General features: G+C 43.3%; 1 protein-coding gene across 1 annotated transcript in view; it reads right to left on the bottom strand.

Moving 5' to 3' along the window:
- LOC124299932 (chondroitin sulfate N-acetylgalactosaminyltransferase 1) overlaps positions 1 to 18,820 on the bottom strand; it is a 78,287-nt gene that overhangs the window by 3,291 nt on the left and 56,176 nt on the right. Inside the window, exons 4-7 of the mRNA XM_046753401.1 lie at positions 6,824 to 6,943; positions 1,015 to 1,858; positions 428 to 610; positions 199 to 346 (exon numbers count right to left, since the gene is read on the bottom strand). Of these exons, the coding sequence (XP_046609357.1) occupies positions 199 to 346; positions 428 to 610; positions 1,015 to 1,858; positions 6,824 to 6,943 (1,295 nt within the window). The remainder of the gene's footprint in view (positions 1 to 198; positions 347 to 427; positions 611 to 1,014; positions 1,859 to 6,823; positions 6,944 to 18,820) is intronic.

The raw sequence follows: 18,820 nt of genomic DNA, 5'->3' as shown, positions 1-18,820 counted from the left end.
TGATCCGTGCGGTGAACGCCGTATATACCCACATACCTATATATATAAGACATACTTCCAAAATCCATAACACCTGACTACTCCCCCAGGCCTCAAAAGTTCGCACGAGTTTAGCAATGAACGTAGGTAAGAGAAAGACGGGGACCGTGAAAGAAAAAATGGAGAAATATGAGACAACGTTCGATTTCGAAGTATAACCTTCGGGTGCCAGATGTGGAAAATTCCCGGATCGGTTGCCCGGATGACCTTGATGTTGCTTCGGACGTATTTCCGGTAAAGAGTGACGTCCTCGCCACCCCATCCGACGATGTCCTCGTCGAAGCCACGCACCCTCAAAAAGTCGGACCTGGAAGAAGAAGAAGCGAGAAGTGAGAGGAGTGCAAAAAGTAGCTCTCAGAGTCTTGGGCAAAAAGAGTGAATTTCTAACCTATACTGGCAGGTCATTCCGTAACCGAAGTCTCTCCAGAATCCTGTGTCTCTGGATATGACAAGCTGATCCGTCTCAGGAGGCACTTCGCGTCCCTGAAGAGTGTAGACCACGTGGGGGTTGTACAGACTGAAAACTATCGGGTAGTAAACCTTCCGACCCGGCGCGGTGTTCCATCGACATCTGAAGCAAGCGAAAAGAGGATGTCGATTAACAGAGTAGATGGAAAGGAATTCTTCTTTGCTGGATGTGATGTTAAGCTAATTATTGTCTACGGAAGACAGAAAAACATCAGAGGAACGTTTTGATTTTCATACCCTCTAAAAGGGACCTTTATAAAGAATCGAATTCATTGGATACGAAAAAAATGCCTGTACGAGTGGAGGAAAGAAGTTAGTGACGATTGTAATTTCTCTGAACTCGAATTGCTGTCGAAATTTTTTATGCTTTCCATGCACAGAACGATAAAATTCTGCGAAGCTCAAGAAACAGGTACGAAATAACTAATCATTTGCGAGAGATCGGAGAGGCCAATTCTATGAATGTTGATCTACGGATTGGTCAGTGGGAGGGGGTTGGAAAATTACCTGTCAAGGAACCTCGCGCTAAAAACGACGTCAACGTCGCACATGAAGAGAAGAACGTCGGCTTCACCACCCCAGGCCCTTTCAGCACCAACGCGAAGTCCCTTCCCCCTTGAGAAAGTTTCGTTGAGAGCCAATAGCCTGAGGTTCTGATTGCTGCCGCCGCTTCCGCGGGTCATAAGAACCCGCGACATGATGGCCCGAGCCTCGGAAAGTCCCTCGGTGCCGAAGTAAACGACGGTCAAATGCACCCGCTTGTCGTTCTTCAGTCCAATCTTCACAAACTTGTCCATAAAGCTTTGAAAGGTGCTCGTGCGCCCCGACAACGGCAGGATAATGTGGATGAGCTCCTTCTCCTTTGCCGGCTGTCTTTCCGTCGCGACGAACTGGATCGGCGTGTAAGGTCGCATCAGGGTCACCTTGGTGTACCCGTTGGAAGTGCTCTGGGTGCTCTTGTTGAGGTTCTTCGTCCTGAAGTACATCTCGTACTGGGTGCCGGTCGTCGGTTCGACCCTGTAAAGACCCTCGAGGAAGTCCTCCAGGGTGTACTTCGTCGGCAGTTGACTCGTGTTACGGTTCAGGGTGTCCACCGCCTTGGTCAACGCCTCCAGGAGGTCCTTTCGTTTGAATCCGATCGGCTTCTCGACGACCCGCTTTCCCAGACCGAGGTCCACCGGATAGACGCGCGAGAAGGTGAAATGGCTGAACGCTATCAGCTCGTACTCGTTGTTGTGCGGAAGACCCTGGGATATTTCTGCCAAATCGACCTGACGCCGTGCAGCCAGACAGTCCCCGACGTCCGTCGTGTTCAGCAGAGACGCCACCTCGCTGTGACCCGGTGGACCACCTGGAAGAAGAAGAAGAACGATTGGACGCGGTACGAGACGCGAATGGATTCGGTGGGTTTGATTTTACTGCCGGAAATTACGGAGCTTTTTATTTGCACCGAGCTTGTTATGCGATAGGGTGGAAATTACACTTCTTACGTTGAGAGCTGGGCTTCGGCCGTTTGAGGATGAACGGGACTCTCGAGTCTGAATCATGCATTGGCAAGGGAGAGAAAAACCGCTTACAGAAATGGACGCGGCAATGTCATTTGCCGCGATGATACCGAATGAGAATAAAACAACGTTGATTGTGTGTAATGGAAATGATACCGAGGAAAGTCGAACGACACAAGCTAAGATGTCAACGATTTTTGAGAATAGGTTTAATTCTTCGAACGTTAAAAATTATTAAACTCCAGGGTTTCGATCCGATTTTAAAGCTGTTTGGCTTATTTTACTCGCTGACCAAGTCGTAAAAAATTGTCGGAAAAGCATTCGTGATATATTACAGTACGATTTGGTTGTAAGCCAAAAATACAATTTCTTAAGCAGTATTTCTCTTTCCTTAAATTTTTAATCAGACCTTGGTTCCCATTGAATCTTGGTTAAATCTCACCAACTTTTGTTCATATCGCACACGCAAAATATCCTCTCAACGAGATGTTGGCTCGTAACGGAACTCACAAAGATCAACCGAGGCCAATTTCTGTGTTTTACCGTTGGCGAGAGTTGCTCCGAAAGAAATCGTTCCCGGAGACAACTCGTCGAAACTATCGAGTCGTAAAATCAATGCGTTCATTTGAGAGGCAAAAGTAATGAGGAAGAAAAAAAAAGAAAGAAAAAAGGGAAATAAAACGATCGTGGAACTATGGAACAAAGGACGCTGCCATCGTACAACGCGCCGAGGATAATGGCGGGAATATAAATCGACTTTTGGGTGATGATAAAATCTTAGCAAGGCGTACCTCGGTACATTATTATCTCTGGTTAGTTTTTCTCCCCATTTTAGTGCGCGCTGTTCATTGAAAACGGCGTTCCCGGATATCCGAATCGTTTCAGGGCGCCGTTCGGTCGATTCCCGGGTTTGGGATTGAAAGTTGATTTTTTTTCCCCAATGGCAGGACGTAAAACGCACGGGATTCAAATATTCTTCGCTAGGTAAAGTTTTTGGGAAATGAGAAGGGTTCGACGAAGAGACGCCAAACCGGCGACGGTCAATGCGGTGGAAAAATTCATTATTATAGGTGCGTACGAACAGCAACCCTGAAGATTCGTGACTGGGACCGACGCGATTCGTGATTCCGAGTAAACGAGTTTCTCGCAACTTTGATCACGTGATTCGGCGCGATAAGTGAACTCTTTGCTTCTTCGCTCCGATCGGATGTAGCTACGGCTGATCATACTTCAAAAGCGTATCAAACTCCGAGAGAGTAGATGAAGAAATGCAAGCTCCAGACCCGGCAGCCTTGCTCTGGGCGAAATTGAGACTTTGGAAAAGGCGAATGCATGGCTTAAATATTCGCTCGATATCGCGATCCGCCGGTTATTTACGTACCTACATATTTCACGTTAATACATCAAGCTTACGATATACCTTATGGGTAAGAGAAAATTGAGAGCGGAGGTATTTCTCAGTACCTGTATCAAATATTCCCGGTATTTTGTAATATTATGAATTATAGGCGTTATATTGCAACATCTTTCGCAAACCCGGCTGCCCAGAAGAATTTCACAACGTAAATTTTGATCGATCGAATATGCCTGTACATTTTTTCGCTTATCGGTGTCTCGTAATTAAATGATTGATCAATCATTCTTGTTTTACATCGATTTCAAATAATTCTGTTAATCATCAAGCGAAGCCTGAGTAAAACGTTGACTAGAATTACCTGACTCGACTGCAGAGGATATGTGAAATAATTGAAAATCTTTGAATGCTTCTCGAATGAAACTTCGGCAAAAATGAGGCGACGTTTCAAAGTGAGGTCAATATCTTCTCGGACAACTCAGAAATTATCAAGCGTACAATAAGTAAGAACGCGTTGCAGAAAGTGTCTAAGAAAACTTTTAAAAAAGCACCCGGAGTCGAGGTTTGGAGAAGTTTTCAGACCCACGAGGTTCAAACAGGGGTTCAGAGATTACGACGCGGAGGGCTGATGAAACAATTAATGCTTCTCGCGGTGAGCTTTGAACAGCAATCCCCCGGATGTGTATCTACAGACCTCGCCGAATTATATGCACGCGGAATACATATGTATACAGGGCGAAAGCTCGCCGAGATAATCATCGACTCCAGATTCCAGAATCCCTTGAGCACTCTGTCGAGATTACTCGAAGGGTGCTGAGAGGGCTCGCAGTCAGGGGGTGTGGGTGGTTGGCTCATAATAGGACGCGTGGCGGTTGACTCGTCTAAAGCCCCATTGTTCAACAGGGATTATTATCTATGGCCTGTCGAACGTACAGCCGGCCATCAACCCGGGCTGCGAAATATTCACGCAGCTCCGTGGATCGCCCGCAAATCGATTTCATATTCGTACCTCGCATAGTTCTATCCAATTTCAGCTTAGTTACACCGGGGTGGGGTTGAAATTCTGAATTTTAAAAGTTCCGAAAGCGACGAATTACGAATTTTTCTGATTCTTCACACCCACACGTTGAGTAAACGCTGTGTATATTTTAATTTTCGGAATTTTACTCAATCGTAACGTCATTTTTCGGAATTTTTCTATGCCGAAACTTTGGTCTATCGTAACTTGAATTTTCGGAATCTTAATTGTATTTCAGCGTAAATCAATTTTGCTGTTTCGGTTTCAACATAAAATCTCGAAAGTGATCACTCGAGTCAATCGTGTTTCAGTTGAAGTGAAATATCATTTTTCTAACGTGAGAAAAACATTCAAACTTACAATTTGCAACTCACGAAAATAAAACTGTGTCAACAAGTTGTAAGAAAACATGTATGATAACATTATTTCAAATATCAGACATATTCTGATGTTTGTTGTTGATGTTTCACTTTGTAACCTAAACAAGTCCGGATCTATAAAAATTAAAGGAACGGTGTGAATTATACGTGAAAAATGGCAAGAAATTTGTTAAGGAGAGTAGGCAGCGAAAATAAGCCGAAAATGAGATAAAACTCAAATGGCGTTTGCGAAGAACTGAAAATTAATAGAATGCCGGCTTGAATTTGAAAAACATCAAAAAATGAATGACATTTATTACAATAACAACAATAATAAAAAGATTTTTTTTTATATAGACGTAGGTTCACTTTGTAGAGAAGGTTGATGTTTTCACTTAAAAGAAAAAATCAACGTGATATTTCTAAGCGTTTTTAAGTTATAGTGGCAACACTTGTTTAGAGAAAAACGCGTATAAATATGTATCACACACGAACGCACGGTTGTCTTTAACATATAATATCTTTTTTTAATTTTTCTTGCGCCAAACTGTCTGGAAGAGATTATAGTAACAAAATAATAAGAAAAAGACGAAAATTTCGAAGTTGTTCGGTGGCTACTCCCTTTAAGTAGTGATTTTTTTGATAAAGTTGAATTCGACCAAGTTCAGTTCCACTTTTCATCCCCTGCTCAATAATTTTATTGTTTCATCGATACGCCGTTGTAACAAGGGCACTTGTACCTAAAGAGTATCCAGCTACTTTGCGGTGGATTTGGAAGACAGGAGTCTCGACATGATGCGAATACTTTGAAACTCTGATCACTCGACGCCGGGAGGCAGACGAGCGTCGCGACGTTACCGCAACGTTTAAGTAGATTGCCGTGGAAAATTTGCGGACATTCTGCGCAGACAGCCTGGCAACAGGAGCCGTAAATTGTAAAGAAAGAAAAAAGAGGAAAGAGGAAACGACCAATAAGCCGTCGATCAAACCACTCCGATATGCATCACTGCGGTTATTAATAAAAATGTACTTTCCAGTGTTGGCGAGAGGGATCATCGACGGGTATTTTACGGCAGTGATATTACCGGGGCGTGAAAAGCTTTCGAAATATCGCGCTTTTATCGAGGAGATGTATAGAGCTTTATCGCTGTTATTCGCGGGGCGAAGAAGCCTGCTAAAATACCCGAAATAATTTATTCGAAGAGCATAATAATTCTGTCGAGAAAAAGAAGAAAAAAAAAAAAAATACAAACAGGATCAACCTATCTCCGTATCACTTTGAAAATTCTTCCGTACTTTCATTTTTCTATTTTTTATTTCTTTTTTTCTTCTTTATCCAGGTTCATAGAAGCTGAAATACTTTCGCAGAATATTAGAACCTTTGACGTAGAGTTTTTCCCGATCAAACTTTCCCGGCCACTGGACGTCCGCCTTGTACTTCTTATGCCCTCGATGGTCATTTCGCGTTTGTTCTCGCAAATTGACCATCGATTTAAACGCGGGGCGAGTCTCTTTATGTTCGCATACTGCGAGCTATTTTACCGAAGGACGTTTCTCCCCGTGGATATCTGGGAAAAACCGGACGCTTTACACCGCGGGGGACTCTGAAACAGTACCGTGAAATCTACTCGAAACTTTTCCCTCTATTCCTGCGGGGATAAATATCTAACCAGACTAACCGAGGGTGAACGAAAAAGACCCGAATTGCTGTAGCCGGCTCGAAGCGTTGGAGCTGCGTCGTTTTTTCTCCCATTCTCTTCCTCCTTTCTCGGCTTATTTTCATCTCTGATCGATACGTTTCAAACGGCGCTTTTCATGGAACGAGTTCGAGAACTCCGAGCGTGCCAAAGAGTCGATGATTTAATTTTTTAACATACGGAGGACTGGCTGTTCTGAATTCGCAGCTAAAATCGTTCTTCAGGATTTCCCTTGGCTTTGAACACGTCTCTAAATTACCCTGCCAAATGTTCCTCGATTGCCTTTGACGCGTCTGCAGTCGTCGGGTGGACGATATTCAACGATACACGGTACAAGTAAACGTCGATAACCGCGAGAATGTACACTTTGCGAGATAACGAACCTGTTAGCTGAAGGATCTGCAATTTCAGGGTTCTTATTTCAGCCGTAAGCCTTTCGACTTCAAGACGAGTTTCCTCCTCCCGTTGATTTGCCTCGGCAAGACTGGTCGTCGTAACGGGGCCTGAAACAGAAGAAAAAAATCTAATCAGCGCGTATATTCGTTCAATATAAAATCCTTGTACATATGACGTGGTTGAAGAATTAATTGTTCTCCCGTACTGTTTCCTGCCCTCGAAACAACGGCGGAATTGGAACTGAAATTGGAAACTACGTCACGACGAAGTTGGCCTTTGGTGCTGTTGCAGCCGACAGGCGATGCTGCGAGCCGCGTTTATGACAGCTTCGGAGATACGCTTCACTCTGCGGACGGAATAACATCTCCAAAGGATCCGGAACCCCGAAATATCGCGTTACAATTTCATATCCTCATTCCACCCCTGGAATACCTCGTTTACTTACCGACTCGGCGTTTCGCTGGATAGAATTGTGTGGCTGGATGATATAACCCATGCAGTGAAACACATTTTGCCCCCAATGCGCCTTTCACTCCGCTCGCGAGTATTCAGTCCTAACGAGATGGGGAGGCATATCGAATATCTCGTTTGTTCGGCACTGCACCGGACGTTTTTTAGTTGGAAAACAATTCTCTCTCATGGATGTACGGGGAATTTGGCAAATTGATTACGCATCGGCTCTACCGACCAAGGGAAAACTTCTCCGAAGCATATTCCTGGTGAAAGTTTTTGCCGAAGATTGGACGAAGCGTTGGATGACGGCGAAGAAACGCCAAATCGATCCGTCGAGTGTTCGGCGATTTTTCATCAGATTATAATATTATTCGCGAATCGAATACACGTGTAATGCGACCTATATTGAATTTCGTAGAAATTCTTTAAAGCCTCGAAACGAAAGAACTTGCAAATATTTCTTCCAATTTTGTGAATCCGGGTGTAATATCGAAAACGGCTCAACGATGCGAGGGAAAGGGTGAGCGTAGGGCGCAGGTATGGATTTGATCGTTGAACGCGTTCGGGACATCCGGGGTATCGATAAATGAAACTCTGAACGGCCATAACGCTCGGTTAAGTCTGTTATCTGGTACGGTACATGCAGAGGGCGGTGAATTTCGTCGCGAAAACGAAGGTCAAGGGCGCGGTGAAAGGTGGGAACGAGAAAGGTGGGAATATCGACTATTTTTTAACGGGAAGAAATGCCGCGAGCAAAAATTAAGAGTAAATAATTTCTACTTTATCGAGGGAATCTGGGGAATTTCGGTGGAATTATTATTTTTTTCTCATTATTCGTTAATCCGTCACCACTTCCGACATGCGAGCACGTAATCCGTTGTAGGATTTTCCGCTCTACACGATGCTCAAGTCATTTTTCATCTATCGATAGCAGTTGTTTTTGAAGAAAACGCAAAAAAAATTTTAAAGCCGATTATGCAGCTCGAAAGTAATTTCGGATTTGAGTTCCTGAATATTTTTAATTCAGACCTATGTTGACTGGACTAAAAGTGAAACAAAAGCAACACCTTGGTTAGAGCGGAATCCTTACCTCGTTTCCACATCTTCTAAACAAATCTTCATCACGCGATGATTGAGCTTTAAAAAAAAATCCCGACACCCGGTATATTTCAACCCTAGGCTTGACATACAGCTACGGCTTATTCCCATCGTTTTATTAAACGCGTGTAACAAAGTTCATTTACACAGTAAAAAATCTCGCGCCAGGTTGATTAATCAACTTTATCTTGACGGAGAATTTGAAAAGCTTGGACACCTTCGCCTGAATTATGCATGTACATGCGAAGAGCAGCGACTGCAATTAACGCCGATACACGAGCCAAGAAATTATGTGAGAGGAAGCGGACGAAAAAATGCTGTAAGCGTTTTCCGTTGCCTTTCGCCGGACCGTCGATTATCCGAAAGTGACTTTTGGCGTGAAGCTTTTTGTGTGCGCGCGCGTGTGCGTAAGCGTTTTCTTTTTTCATTTTTCGTCCTTTTATCACCCATTTTCACGTGCCAAGAAACAGGGGCGCAGGACAGAGCCATAATTCATCGCATGAACTGAAACGAAGACTCGCGTGAAATGGCGTCGGGCCAACCGACCAAATATCATCCTCTCCGCCCGGAATAAGGTTCTCCCGTGAAAATTACCGCGGTTTAGTCACGCCACCGAAAAAGCTTCTTAAGGGCGCGTCAATCCCTCGACTCAAGAAAAACCTGCACCCCTTGCACCATTCTATGGAACCCAAATTCTGTTTCAGACTCGAATTTTTGGGTTTCAGACGAACGCTTTCCGCAGTTTACATTCGTAATTTTTCCCCCCGTATAATGTAAACATTGATAAACTAAACTTCCCCGGTTTTTACACCCTTGGTTACGTGTGTTCGATTTTCGGGCACAGAGTTTACGCATCGGGGCTGCTGGATCGCGGAGGCGGTTTGTAGGCGTACTTCGATAATGTCCACATGTCGATGGTAAACAGAAGCGTCAGAGTGACCAGCGATGCGTTATGGAATATAAACAAGCTTGCAGGATGGGACGGGGTTGGTTCATGTCCGGTTACGTCACTCCGCAATCCCGCACCCTCGGAAATTCGGGTGGCGCGAGGTTTGATGGAATAACCCTTCGACAGCTGGCAGCGTGCAGAGAAGGGGTGAAGGGAAATTTCTCGTTTTCGCAATTGCTTTTTTCGCTCGATATTCAGTCGGCGCATTGTACAACGAAACGTTTTACTCCCCGGTAACTTCCGTGGCATATTTCGCAAATAATTAACAGTTTCCTAGCCCGCGGCGATTCGGGGGTACTGAATTATACATGCATGCACGCTATTGTTGGGTAATTAAAGGTCAGTCTTCCGCAGGCCCTGGGATCAGGTTTCGATTACGGAAACTCTACGAGGCAGTGGAGGATGCTGTATAATTACACCTAATTTCGCAACAACACCCTCGCTGTATTGTCTATAGTTATAGCGTAATACACCGCAGCTTGAAAGCTGCTATCCGCTGCCAGTTTTCCATACAACGATGTATAAGTTTCGCGGGTTCCAGTAATCGAGATCGATTCTAAGGGTGCACCACACGATACGTTATTTTACAATGAAATTTGAGATCGATTGTATATTTCTCTGTATGATTAAGTCTGCACGTTACGTAGTTCGAGACATTACAAGATACTGTTTCTATAAATATGGAGCGTAAATAAAACGCTTTGTTTGCTTACTTTTCTTATCTCTCGATTGTTTAATCACAGTACGATTTGGTTTATCGTCATTACGCAATTTATCACTTCCCGTCCGCAGTCGGCGCCGACTCGTGAATCTGTGTCTTATCTTACATTTGATATGTAGAAAATCAGGGGCTTATCTAGCCTGTGTTTAGTATATTATTACACGCCTTACATCATCAAGCGTTGTTTATACGGGGTCAGTTTCTCCATTATCTCATGCCCCGTTTAATATATTCAACGCCGCTCGTGGAGATTCTCTCTATTTACGTTGGACTCTGAGACCATTTCGCGAAACAATTTCTCGTATCTGCTTCTCTCTCTCTCTCTCTCTCCTTTCTAACTATATCTCAACTATACAAATCTGTAACTGGTATCACGAAATTATTATAATCTTGTACGAAAATTTATATTTTTAATTAGTATTAAGTAATTATTATTATCTTTGTTCAGCTAATGTTTGCCCGAAGGTCACACCAAGACACAAATACTGCACTTATCAATCCATTGATCAATCTCTCTCTGTTTGTATCGAAACGTCTTCTCCTCCAGTTGTAGGGGAAATCGATACTAATCGTCACTGAAAAGATCTAAGCCTTGTGAGAAAAGAAAATTTTTCCAAGGATCATTTGTAGACACGCGTCGGAAGTGGAAAGGCTGTTGGGAGCTTTTCGATCCAGCTTCGATAATCGGAATATTTCTTGGGCAAAGCTCGACTCGCGTTCGGTAACGATATTATCCCCGCGACTCGGCAGACTTGTTAGCGGTGGTGATAATTTAAGATCCGTACGATATAATTAATTGCCGTAGTCGCACCCACCGCCGCTTCCTCCTTTGAACAAAAAGCCACGTTGAATGTGCGTCATCGTGTGCCACTGACGTACGATGGATGGGCAGACACCCTCTATTTCTCCGTCCTTCTTGCTCTCCTTGATCTCCGTCTCCGCTAATTCCTCTAATTTCACCTCGACTCGGCAATGGTAGGTAGGTACTTTGATACAGACGAATAGTGACTGGCACGTTTCCTCGAGTGGCTCTTTGCTCGGAATCTAATGCCCGTCCAAAGACTCCCGACTCCCCTCACCGCGTGCCATTCAGTCATTTCGAATCTTGGGAAGCTGGCGGCACGTGAGGGTAAGAAATAAACGTCGCGGTGATAAGAATAGAGGCAGATTTTACTCAAAACTGACGGAAGAGAGACACACAGCAAGATTTTTGCTAAATGAATACCCGTGGCAACTATATTTTTTACTACAAATGTAGGTAGCAGATTTTACACTACACGCAGTGGATTTCACTGTTTCTAGAATAAATTCCCGAATGAAATTTGCTATCGTAGCTTGAAATCGAACAAATTTACTAAATTCCCAATCATTTTAACGCAATTTTAAACGAACCATGAATATCTAATCATTTCTTTGTGAAACCACCACTTTTTATTTTTGCGTTTTCAAAGAGATGTTAGAATCATCCAAATTCGATTATTCGATAAAGAGCTTCAATTCATTTCAATAATTGGTTAGTCAATTGCAGTACCAAATTCAGAAATGGCATAGTGATTTTTTAACGTACCACAAAAAAGAGACAAATATTTGGATAAAACGTTGGTTAAAAAATTGTACGGGAGTGAAAATACATTGAGTGCTCTGTCATCATTTTGGGGTATGTATATTTCATTTATAACATGCCATGCCCTAGCCCTGCAGTCACTTAAAATAATACATTGCGTTGAGGGCTGTATACATGTATATTATGACGCAATGCGCGATCCAACAGCAGCGTGTATTCATCTTGATTAAACGTACGTCACGGTAAATAACAGGTGTCGTGTAAGGATAAAAGCCACGTGGGGTGGCAGAAGGAGAATAAATTAAAAAAAAAAAAAAAAAACGGCAAATTGGGCATAGCAAAAAAGGGGCGAGGTGCGAATGGTGAAACTTTTTCAAAGAAATATCGTACAATACATATTTTTCCATTCTTTTTTCGAACTTTTATCAAAAAATATATTTTTGTCGTGAAATTTAAATTGTTGCCAGTTAAAAAATGTGCAGCAGCCGTTCTTCAATTAATTATGGATGACTCAATAAACCCGAAGTAATGAAATAAGCGTTTGATATTTGAAAAATGTTCAACACGTACTCAGACGTTTAATATAGACTGTTTGTCGATTTGACTTTTTGTCGTACGCATCCCTTAAAATAAAAATTGATTTTCGGCTATACGAACTAGGCTCGGTCCTACAATTAATTCTGATAAACGAGGTTCTACTGTAGTTAAAGCCCGGCGAATTTGAGTTTGTCTCAATGTTGCATTACAATGTATGCGCAGCTAAAAAGAGGAATCGGACTAACGCTAAAACATTGTTAAACAATAACGAAAAAATTCGATTACCCAGCCTGGAACAGCGCAGATGTACGCACGCGTGTATCGCGCGAAGCCCATTGTTATTTCGCATATAATAGCCTGTCATCAGCGGCATTGTTGCACATTTGGTGTAGAGGTGGAGTGCAGACGGCTGCGTGTATACAAGCCTGTATCCTGCGAGGGGTGGAACCGCGGATAATTCGCTGCAAGCTTTACGGATATTATGCTTGCAGCAAACCAGAAATTATCAGCCCCTCGCAGCGATTATTTTGACAAGCCTGATCGCGAAGGCTGATGTGCCGGGTGAAATTTCGACCCGGAATGCTGCCCGGATACGTGCAGAAACCGGCATCGGCCGGAAATACGGCCGGCTAAAACGGTTCCCGGCTCAATTTATACGTTTTCCAGTTTCCTCCTCAAACTAACAACCCCTCCTCCTCACCTTTCGTCGCCCCGGGCTGACTCGCCGCGCATATTCATCCCGCGAAACAATGGAAATTCAATTAACACCCGCTTGTTTGGTATTTCCATCCGGTGATCATAATTATTGGCACGTCTGTGTAACCCAGCAGTTTCGGAGATTATTAATTATCGTATAAAGTGGTCAAAACCTACACTCGTTTTGTCTTGTTACGTCGATAAGCTTCTTTCACACTCCGATTATGTGCTCATTCCATTGTGGAAAATTTCGATACAATCTTCCGAGATCTTTCCGGAGTAAACAAAGGGTGTTGCTGGGTAAGCATGCCTTATCTCAAAATGGATTCTGCGGGTGACCGACTGTTTTCTGTTAGTAAATAACTCACGCCAAATTTTATTCTTCTAACTCCATTTTGCTTCAAGTTATCGCACAAGACGTGATTTTTAGTCTTTTCGCGACAACTCTGCAACTTTTACTCGTAAAATTTTGAAAAAAAATCCAGATCCAGCAGACACGATATCTGTACGTATCGAGAATTTTTTCAGATTTTTCGTTTTGAAACTCCACCTCCTTTCCGGTCAATTTTGAAGAAGCATCGTCGTCTTTTTTTCACAGTGTGAATATCTGCTTTCGTGTGATGTTCCGTAATTTTTTCAGATTTCTTCCGATCAACATTTTTCACTATTTTATGGGCACGGCATGACCACAGGATGAATGCATTTTCACCTGATGTTTCGTGGACTTCGTTTCATTCCAAAGCAAGTGATATTGGTATATCATGCAACAAGGGAATAATCGACTTTTATTCCCGTATTGCTCAACGCATATTGACTTGAAAAGTGGGACCCGATATTCTGAGCAATATTGTGCGTGAAATTGAGAAAATAAATTAAACAAAAGGTTCGCAAAATACTGCAGACGAATCGATCAACCCTCTGCAACGTCTTCGTCGTCTCGAACGTCAGGCGCAAGATTAGGTATGAGGAAATTTTTCATTTCCTTGTAATTTCATCGTTCGTCTGGAACTTACGCTTCGGGGATGAAATACGATCCTCACCCCGTGGCAGGCAGTCACGATCCCGTAACCGGCCCGTCGACTACCACCCTCTGCATCAGCTACACCTGACGTTACCTTAACGTCACCAACATCCGGTAAGTTAATACGAACAGATCACTAAGCGCTCTTCTTCGTTCATCGATTATTTATTTCACTAGATCGAGCAATACTGGCATTTAAATTGCCGTAAGGATTCGAATTAGCAATAAGTGTCAGGTAGCGCGGAATATTGCAGGCATGAGCATCGTTAATACGATCAAATTATCTTAGCGAATTGAAAAAATTATTTGATTTCTTTCCTTGCCAACATCGTCGAACGTAAGAACGAACGTTTATTTTCCATTTTACGCCGCTTTCATATTCAGGATATTAAATTTCCCAAACTAGAGTTTTACAGGATCGAATTATAAGTTAACTTCGTCAGTTTTATATCGAGTTTTTTTTCATCTCACGCTCGAGTTGCGTAGAGGGAGGGTATATTTTCAGCTTTGTGATTCGATTAACCAACGCATCCATCAGATGGCCGTCAACCAGATTAATTTCCGGTTCGTTTGGACGGGGTCCTTCATCCTTGAGCCGCGGTGATCGTCGACCATTCGTATCCCGAGGGATGTTCGGCCCGATTCGAGTTTCTTTCGAAGTGAACTGACGTGCAGCGAGGCGAAGAAAGCACCGAAACGGTGATACGCGTGTATTTATCGTTTTAACCGTGCTACCGTAACGAAGAGAAAAATAAATAAACAATTCGCAGGGAAACGGCAAAAATTTATATAGCGTCGGTATTACATGCGCAGGGAAAAAAGCAATTAACTCTTCTCCCGATAATCAGGATCGTCGAAGAACTTGACGCGCTTGTGGAGGTAAGCTCCTGTTTGCCAAAAACTCCAATTTTAACGGTGGCGCTTTTCGCTTGTTGATTTTAGCAGAAATAACCTCGGATGTATCACGCCGCGTTGATCCGTCAGTGACTGTGTTTAAAATCGCCCCCGTTGGTTGCGAAAGATTCTATTAAACCGAGTAAATTCCGCGTTACACCAGCGGCTCGAAAGTCGTCCCAAAAAAGGATTTAGAGTCCTGCCGTCGTTGACACCCGTGCAAAATTTAAGGACTTTGAATATCCGACGGAGCACAATTGCAACGAATCGGCACGGAACGACGGTTTATTTTCGCTGCATCTGCGGTATCGATTTGCAATTTTGGGGCGTGCAAACCGTTGAATTCATTCGATATTGTCGCTTTCATTCGACAAGACGTGAGTTATTTGCCTCTGTAAAATAACGTTCTAATGATTCCGCCACTCGCACAATTACTTCCACATATCGTACGTATGCGCTGTTGCAAATTAATTCGGGTTTCGCCTCCGTGATAGCTCTCGCGCCAATTCTGTCCCCCCTAGGTTTGACACAACCAAATAGCGGCTGCGCGTACCATCGTTCACGAATCACGATGTACCTCCTCACACAAATAAAGGCCTGCTCTCGTACGAGCGAAAGGCACCACTCGTCCAATGTTCTATTCGCCGTTGCTTTGATTAATTAATCAATTCCCGAGCCGTCGGTGATTGATTGATTGATTGATTGAACGCTGCTAATTACTTAGTCACCCCGAAACTCTGCCCCTTCAACCCTCGATCTCGTCATTCGAATAATTGCACGGGTCATCCGTGACGTAAGGAAACAAGGTGCGCCAGAACCGAAGATCGATTTTACGGACAAGATAACGCACAGAAATCACGTAAATAGGTTACTGATTTATTTCCGCATATTCTGTCTGCTGAAAATGCCAGCTTCTGCAGTGAAAAGTTGCAAGAATGATAATATAAACACTAAAGCACAAAATATCAAGCCTACGTGACGTCACCTTAGATATGTTTTCTTATTTGTTCAACTAACGCGTACGTATTGCGCATTGTTTGATCTTGTTTCCTTACGTCATGAAATCATCGTCGTTCTGCCATTATCAAGTTTCGAAGACAAAGATGAAATGATAAGGACAGGGAATGAAGCTGGTCGTCCGATCCGTCTTCAAATTTGTGTTAGGTGCGGTTTCCTCCGATTCGCCGTATTGCCGAGCTTCTTCCTTCTCGTTGGTTTTCAACAAGAACTTCGCTCGTCTCTGCTAAACTTGAAACTTTCGAACTCGAGGCTTCTTTTACTGTACGTAACAAGTCCTCGGAGGTTTGCGCGTCGATCGATTGGAAAAATGAGCTTTTCTTCACCGCACCTTCGAGCTTGACAGCTTCTTCCGCTTTTCCCGGAGGCACACATCGCGGTACACACATATTCTCGCCCGTCGAATCGCCTTGACACTTGGCGTAACGACGCGCCCTTTCAGGCAGTCGCCTCACGTATTTCGCAAAGACGACTCCGGGCTGCTCCGAGCTTACGAAGCTCGCAAGTCGGAAAGAACGACGACGTCGTCGAGAAAATAGGACCGTAGCTAGGATCTTACGTATTCGCCATACGCTGCAAACTCACTCCGACGTACGTATCTAGTTCTGCATCTGCAAAACCGGGCGCCGTTAAAATTCGCGAATAATCTTGAAGCTGCTTCATAATTCACGTGCCTTTGTTCTCCGAATATACCCTCAAAATTCGCGGTTCACGTACGCGGGGCGAGCTTTAAATTTCCAAGGTATAAGCAAGTGGCCTCTTGGGCACGATTTTTCTACGGATGAGAAAATAAACACGTGACTGTAAAACGCCGCACGTGTTGCTCTTGCGAATTTTTCGTTACACCTGCGATCGGGTTACACAAGGCGGAGATTTGTCGGATGAAAGTGTAGATCCTTTTTTTAACAGGTAGGTGAGATTCTGAATTTTGAAAAGAAAAATTTCCAACAGGTTCTATGCCTGGAGTAAAATTCGTAATTGCAACAAGCGGCTTTAGACTTCCCGTTCTCACTCTGCATGTTTCAAATTCATGATGAAAAAAAAATAAACTAATACCTAATTCGAATTTCGAACTATAAGTTCAGATTTGTGAATATCGACTTCCAAGCCCTTCGACACCATATTACATGAAAATATCACGATTTTTTTTATTTTGTACCACTATAATGGATCCACCATTGCAAATTTTGGAAATATAAACTTGGATTCGTTATAGGTGATCCAACAGAACCGCCGCCTACCAATTTCCACCGAAATCGGAAGATTTTAGATTTTTTTCCACCGTATTGGATCGACATTTCGGATCTCGCAATCTGACTTCAGATTCGTGATCAGCCACCCAACAAACCGACTAGTGAAAATTTTCATAAAAACCCAAATGTTTTTAGTTCTTTTACAGCTTGTTGAATACGCCATATATGAATTTTACACATCTGATCTTATCTTCGTGATTGGCGATCCAAACAACCTTAGGGCACCAATTTTCACTCAAATCTGTTAACCCATTCTCAGGATATCACCATTTTTATTTGATTTTTTGGAAATCGAGGTGATTTTCTAAACTTCGAAACGTGAAAATCTAGTAAAAAATAAAATTTTCAATTTCGGGCTGATTACAATAAATTCATTTCCTCTGAAAACAGAGAAACGGGAAGTTAAAAATGATCACGCGTTACATAATTATATCACGAACGGCTTTCGGATATTGAAGTAGCGTAGAATAAACGATCCGAAAATCAACCCTCTAGAATTTCAAAGCGACCACGCTTTCCAAGTTTCAATTTTACGTTCGCGCAAGCTCAAACGAAAAACGTTATTGAAACGAATGCGGTTTTGATTCGAAGCGCAAATCGCTCTTGAATCTCGAATCGCCCGGCTTGCGCGCAAAAAGCGAATTTATTCCCGTTCGAAAGAGAATAGTATTATTTTGACGCCCTGTAGTCCACGGCCGGGAGTGTGTTTCCAGAGCTTACAGGGGGCGACGTGTTCTATGTATATCATGCAGCGGGTACAGCTCATGAATCTCAAATAGCTCCCTCCGGTGGTACAGGAGCTGCAAGCAAGAATACCGGCTGTTTCCTCCTTTTTCTTTCGCCGTGCACTTTTAACGATCGAAAGAAGTGCGAGGAGGGAAACGAAAGGGAGAAAACCGCAAGACGGAATTCCCAGATCGTCGAATGCCGCCAAGTCGTCCGTCGCAACTTTACGTACAGCAGATTTTTTACCGGTCAGAATAGCAATTTTTGAAAATTATGCCCCGAATACGATATACAAGATTTGCGGGTGGAGAAATAAAGAGGAAGAGAAACGGGCTGATTACGGCGTAATTCGGCACTCACGGAAGGCGGGAATGATCCGGCATCAAACACTTACAACGCGGCTCGACACTCGTTAACGGGAAACTTAACGCCGGAAAGCCGACGCACCGCGGTTGGCTGCCTGGCAAATTCGCGCATGCATATTCAGCAAAATTATTCGCATTCAAGTTTAACGTTGAAGCACTTTGCGGACGGAGGTTCAGCGGGAGTCGCGAAGCGGAGCGGAAGAGGGACGCGGGTTTCTATTATCACCGCACATCTAGAAATTTGTTAGAGGCTACGTTATACCCGCCTGACGCACGTTAGTCGCGTGTGTAATAACAAACGCGTCGAGACCTCAAAACGCGGCCTTTTCCCTGGATGAGAAAATTCACGGCTGAATTATAATCACTGCGGTTTTTAACATCGCCAAAATATCGCGTCCTTGTAGTTCGCGCCTCGAGGCGGCGTTCAGGTTCCGAATTTGAAAAGTTCCGAAAGCACCTGATTCCGAATTATTTGGTGGAGAGACTTGAAGTAAAGGAATCAAACTTTGAAGAAATAACAAAGTTTCGAACGGTTGGAAACCTGGCAAAGTTACAAAGAATAACGTTTTGATAGAGTAATTTTCAAATTTTCATCATTTTCGTTCTTCGGCCAATTCAAAACTTTGATATTTCGTCAAAGTTTGATTTCTTTACTTTAAGTTTCGTGGCAAAAAAATTCTGAATTTGGCG

Source organism: Neodiprion virginianus, chromosome 1, assembly GCF_021901495.1.
Source record: "Neodiprion virginianus isolate iyNeoVirg1 chromosome 1, iyNeoVirg1.1, whole genome shotgun sequence".
In the NCBI taxonomy this organism is placed as follows: Eukaryota; Metazoa; Arthropoda; class Insecta; order Hymenoptera; family Diprionidae; genus Neodiprion; species Neodiprion virginianus.
The sequence above is the reverse complement of the archived record's forward strand: the minus strand, read 5'-3'. Positions and strand labels throughout refer to the sequence as shown.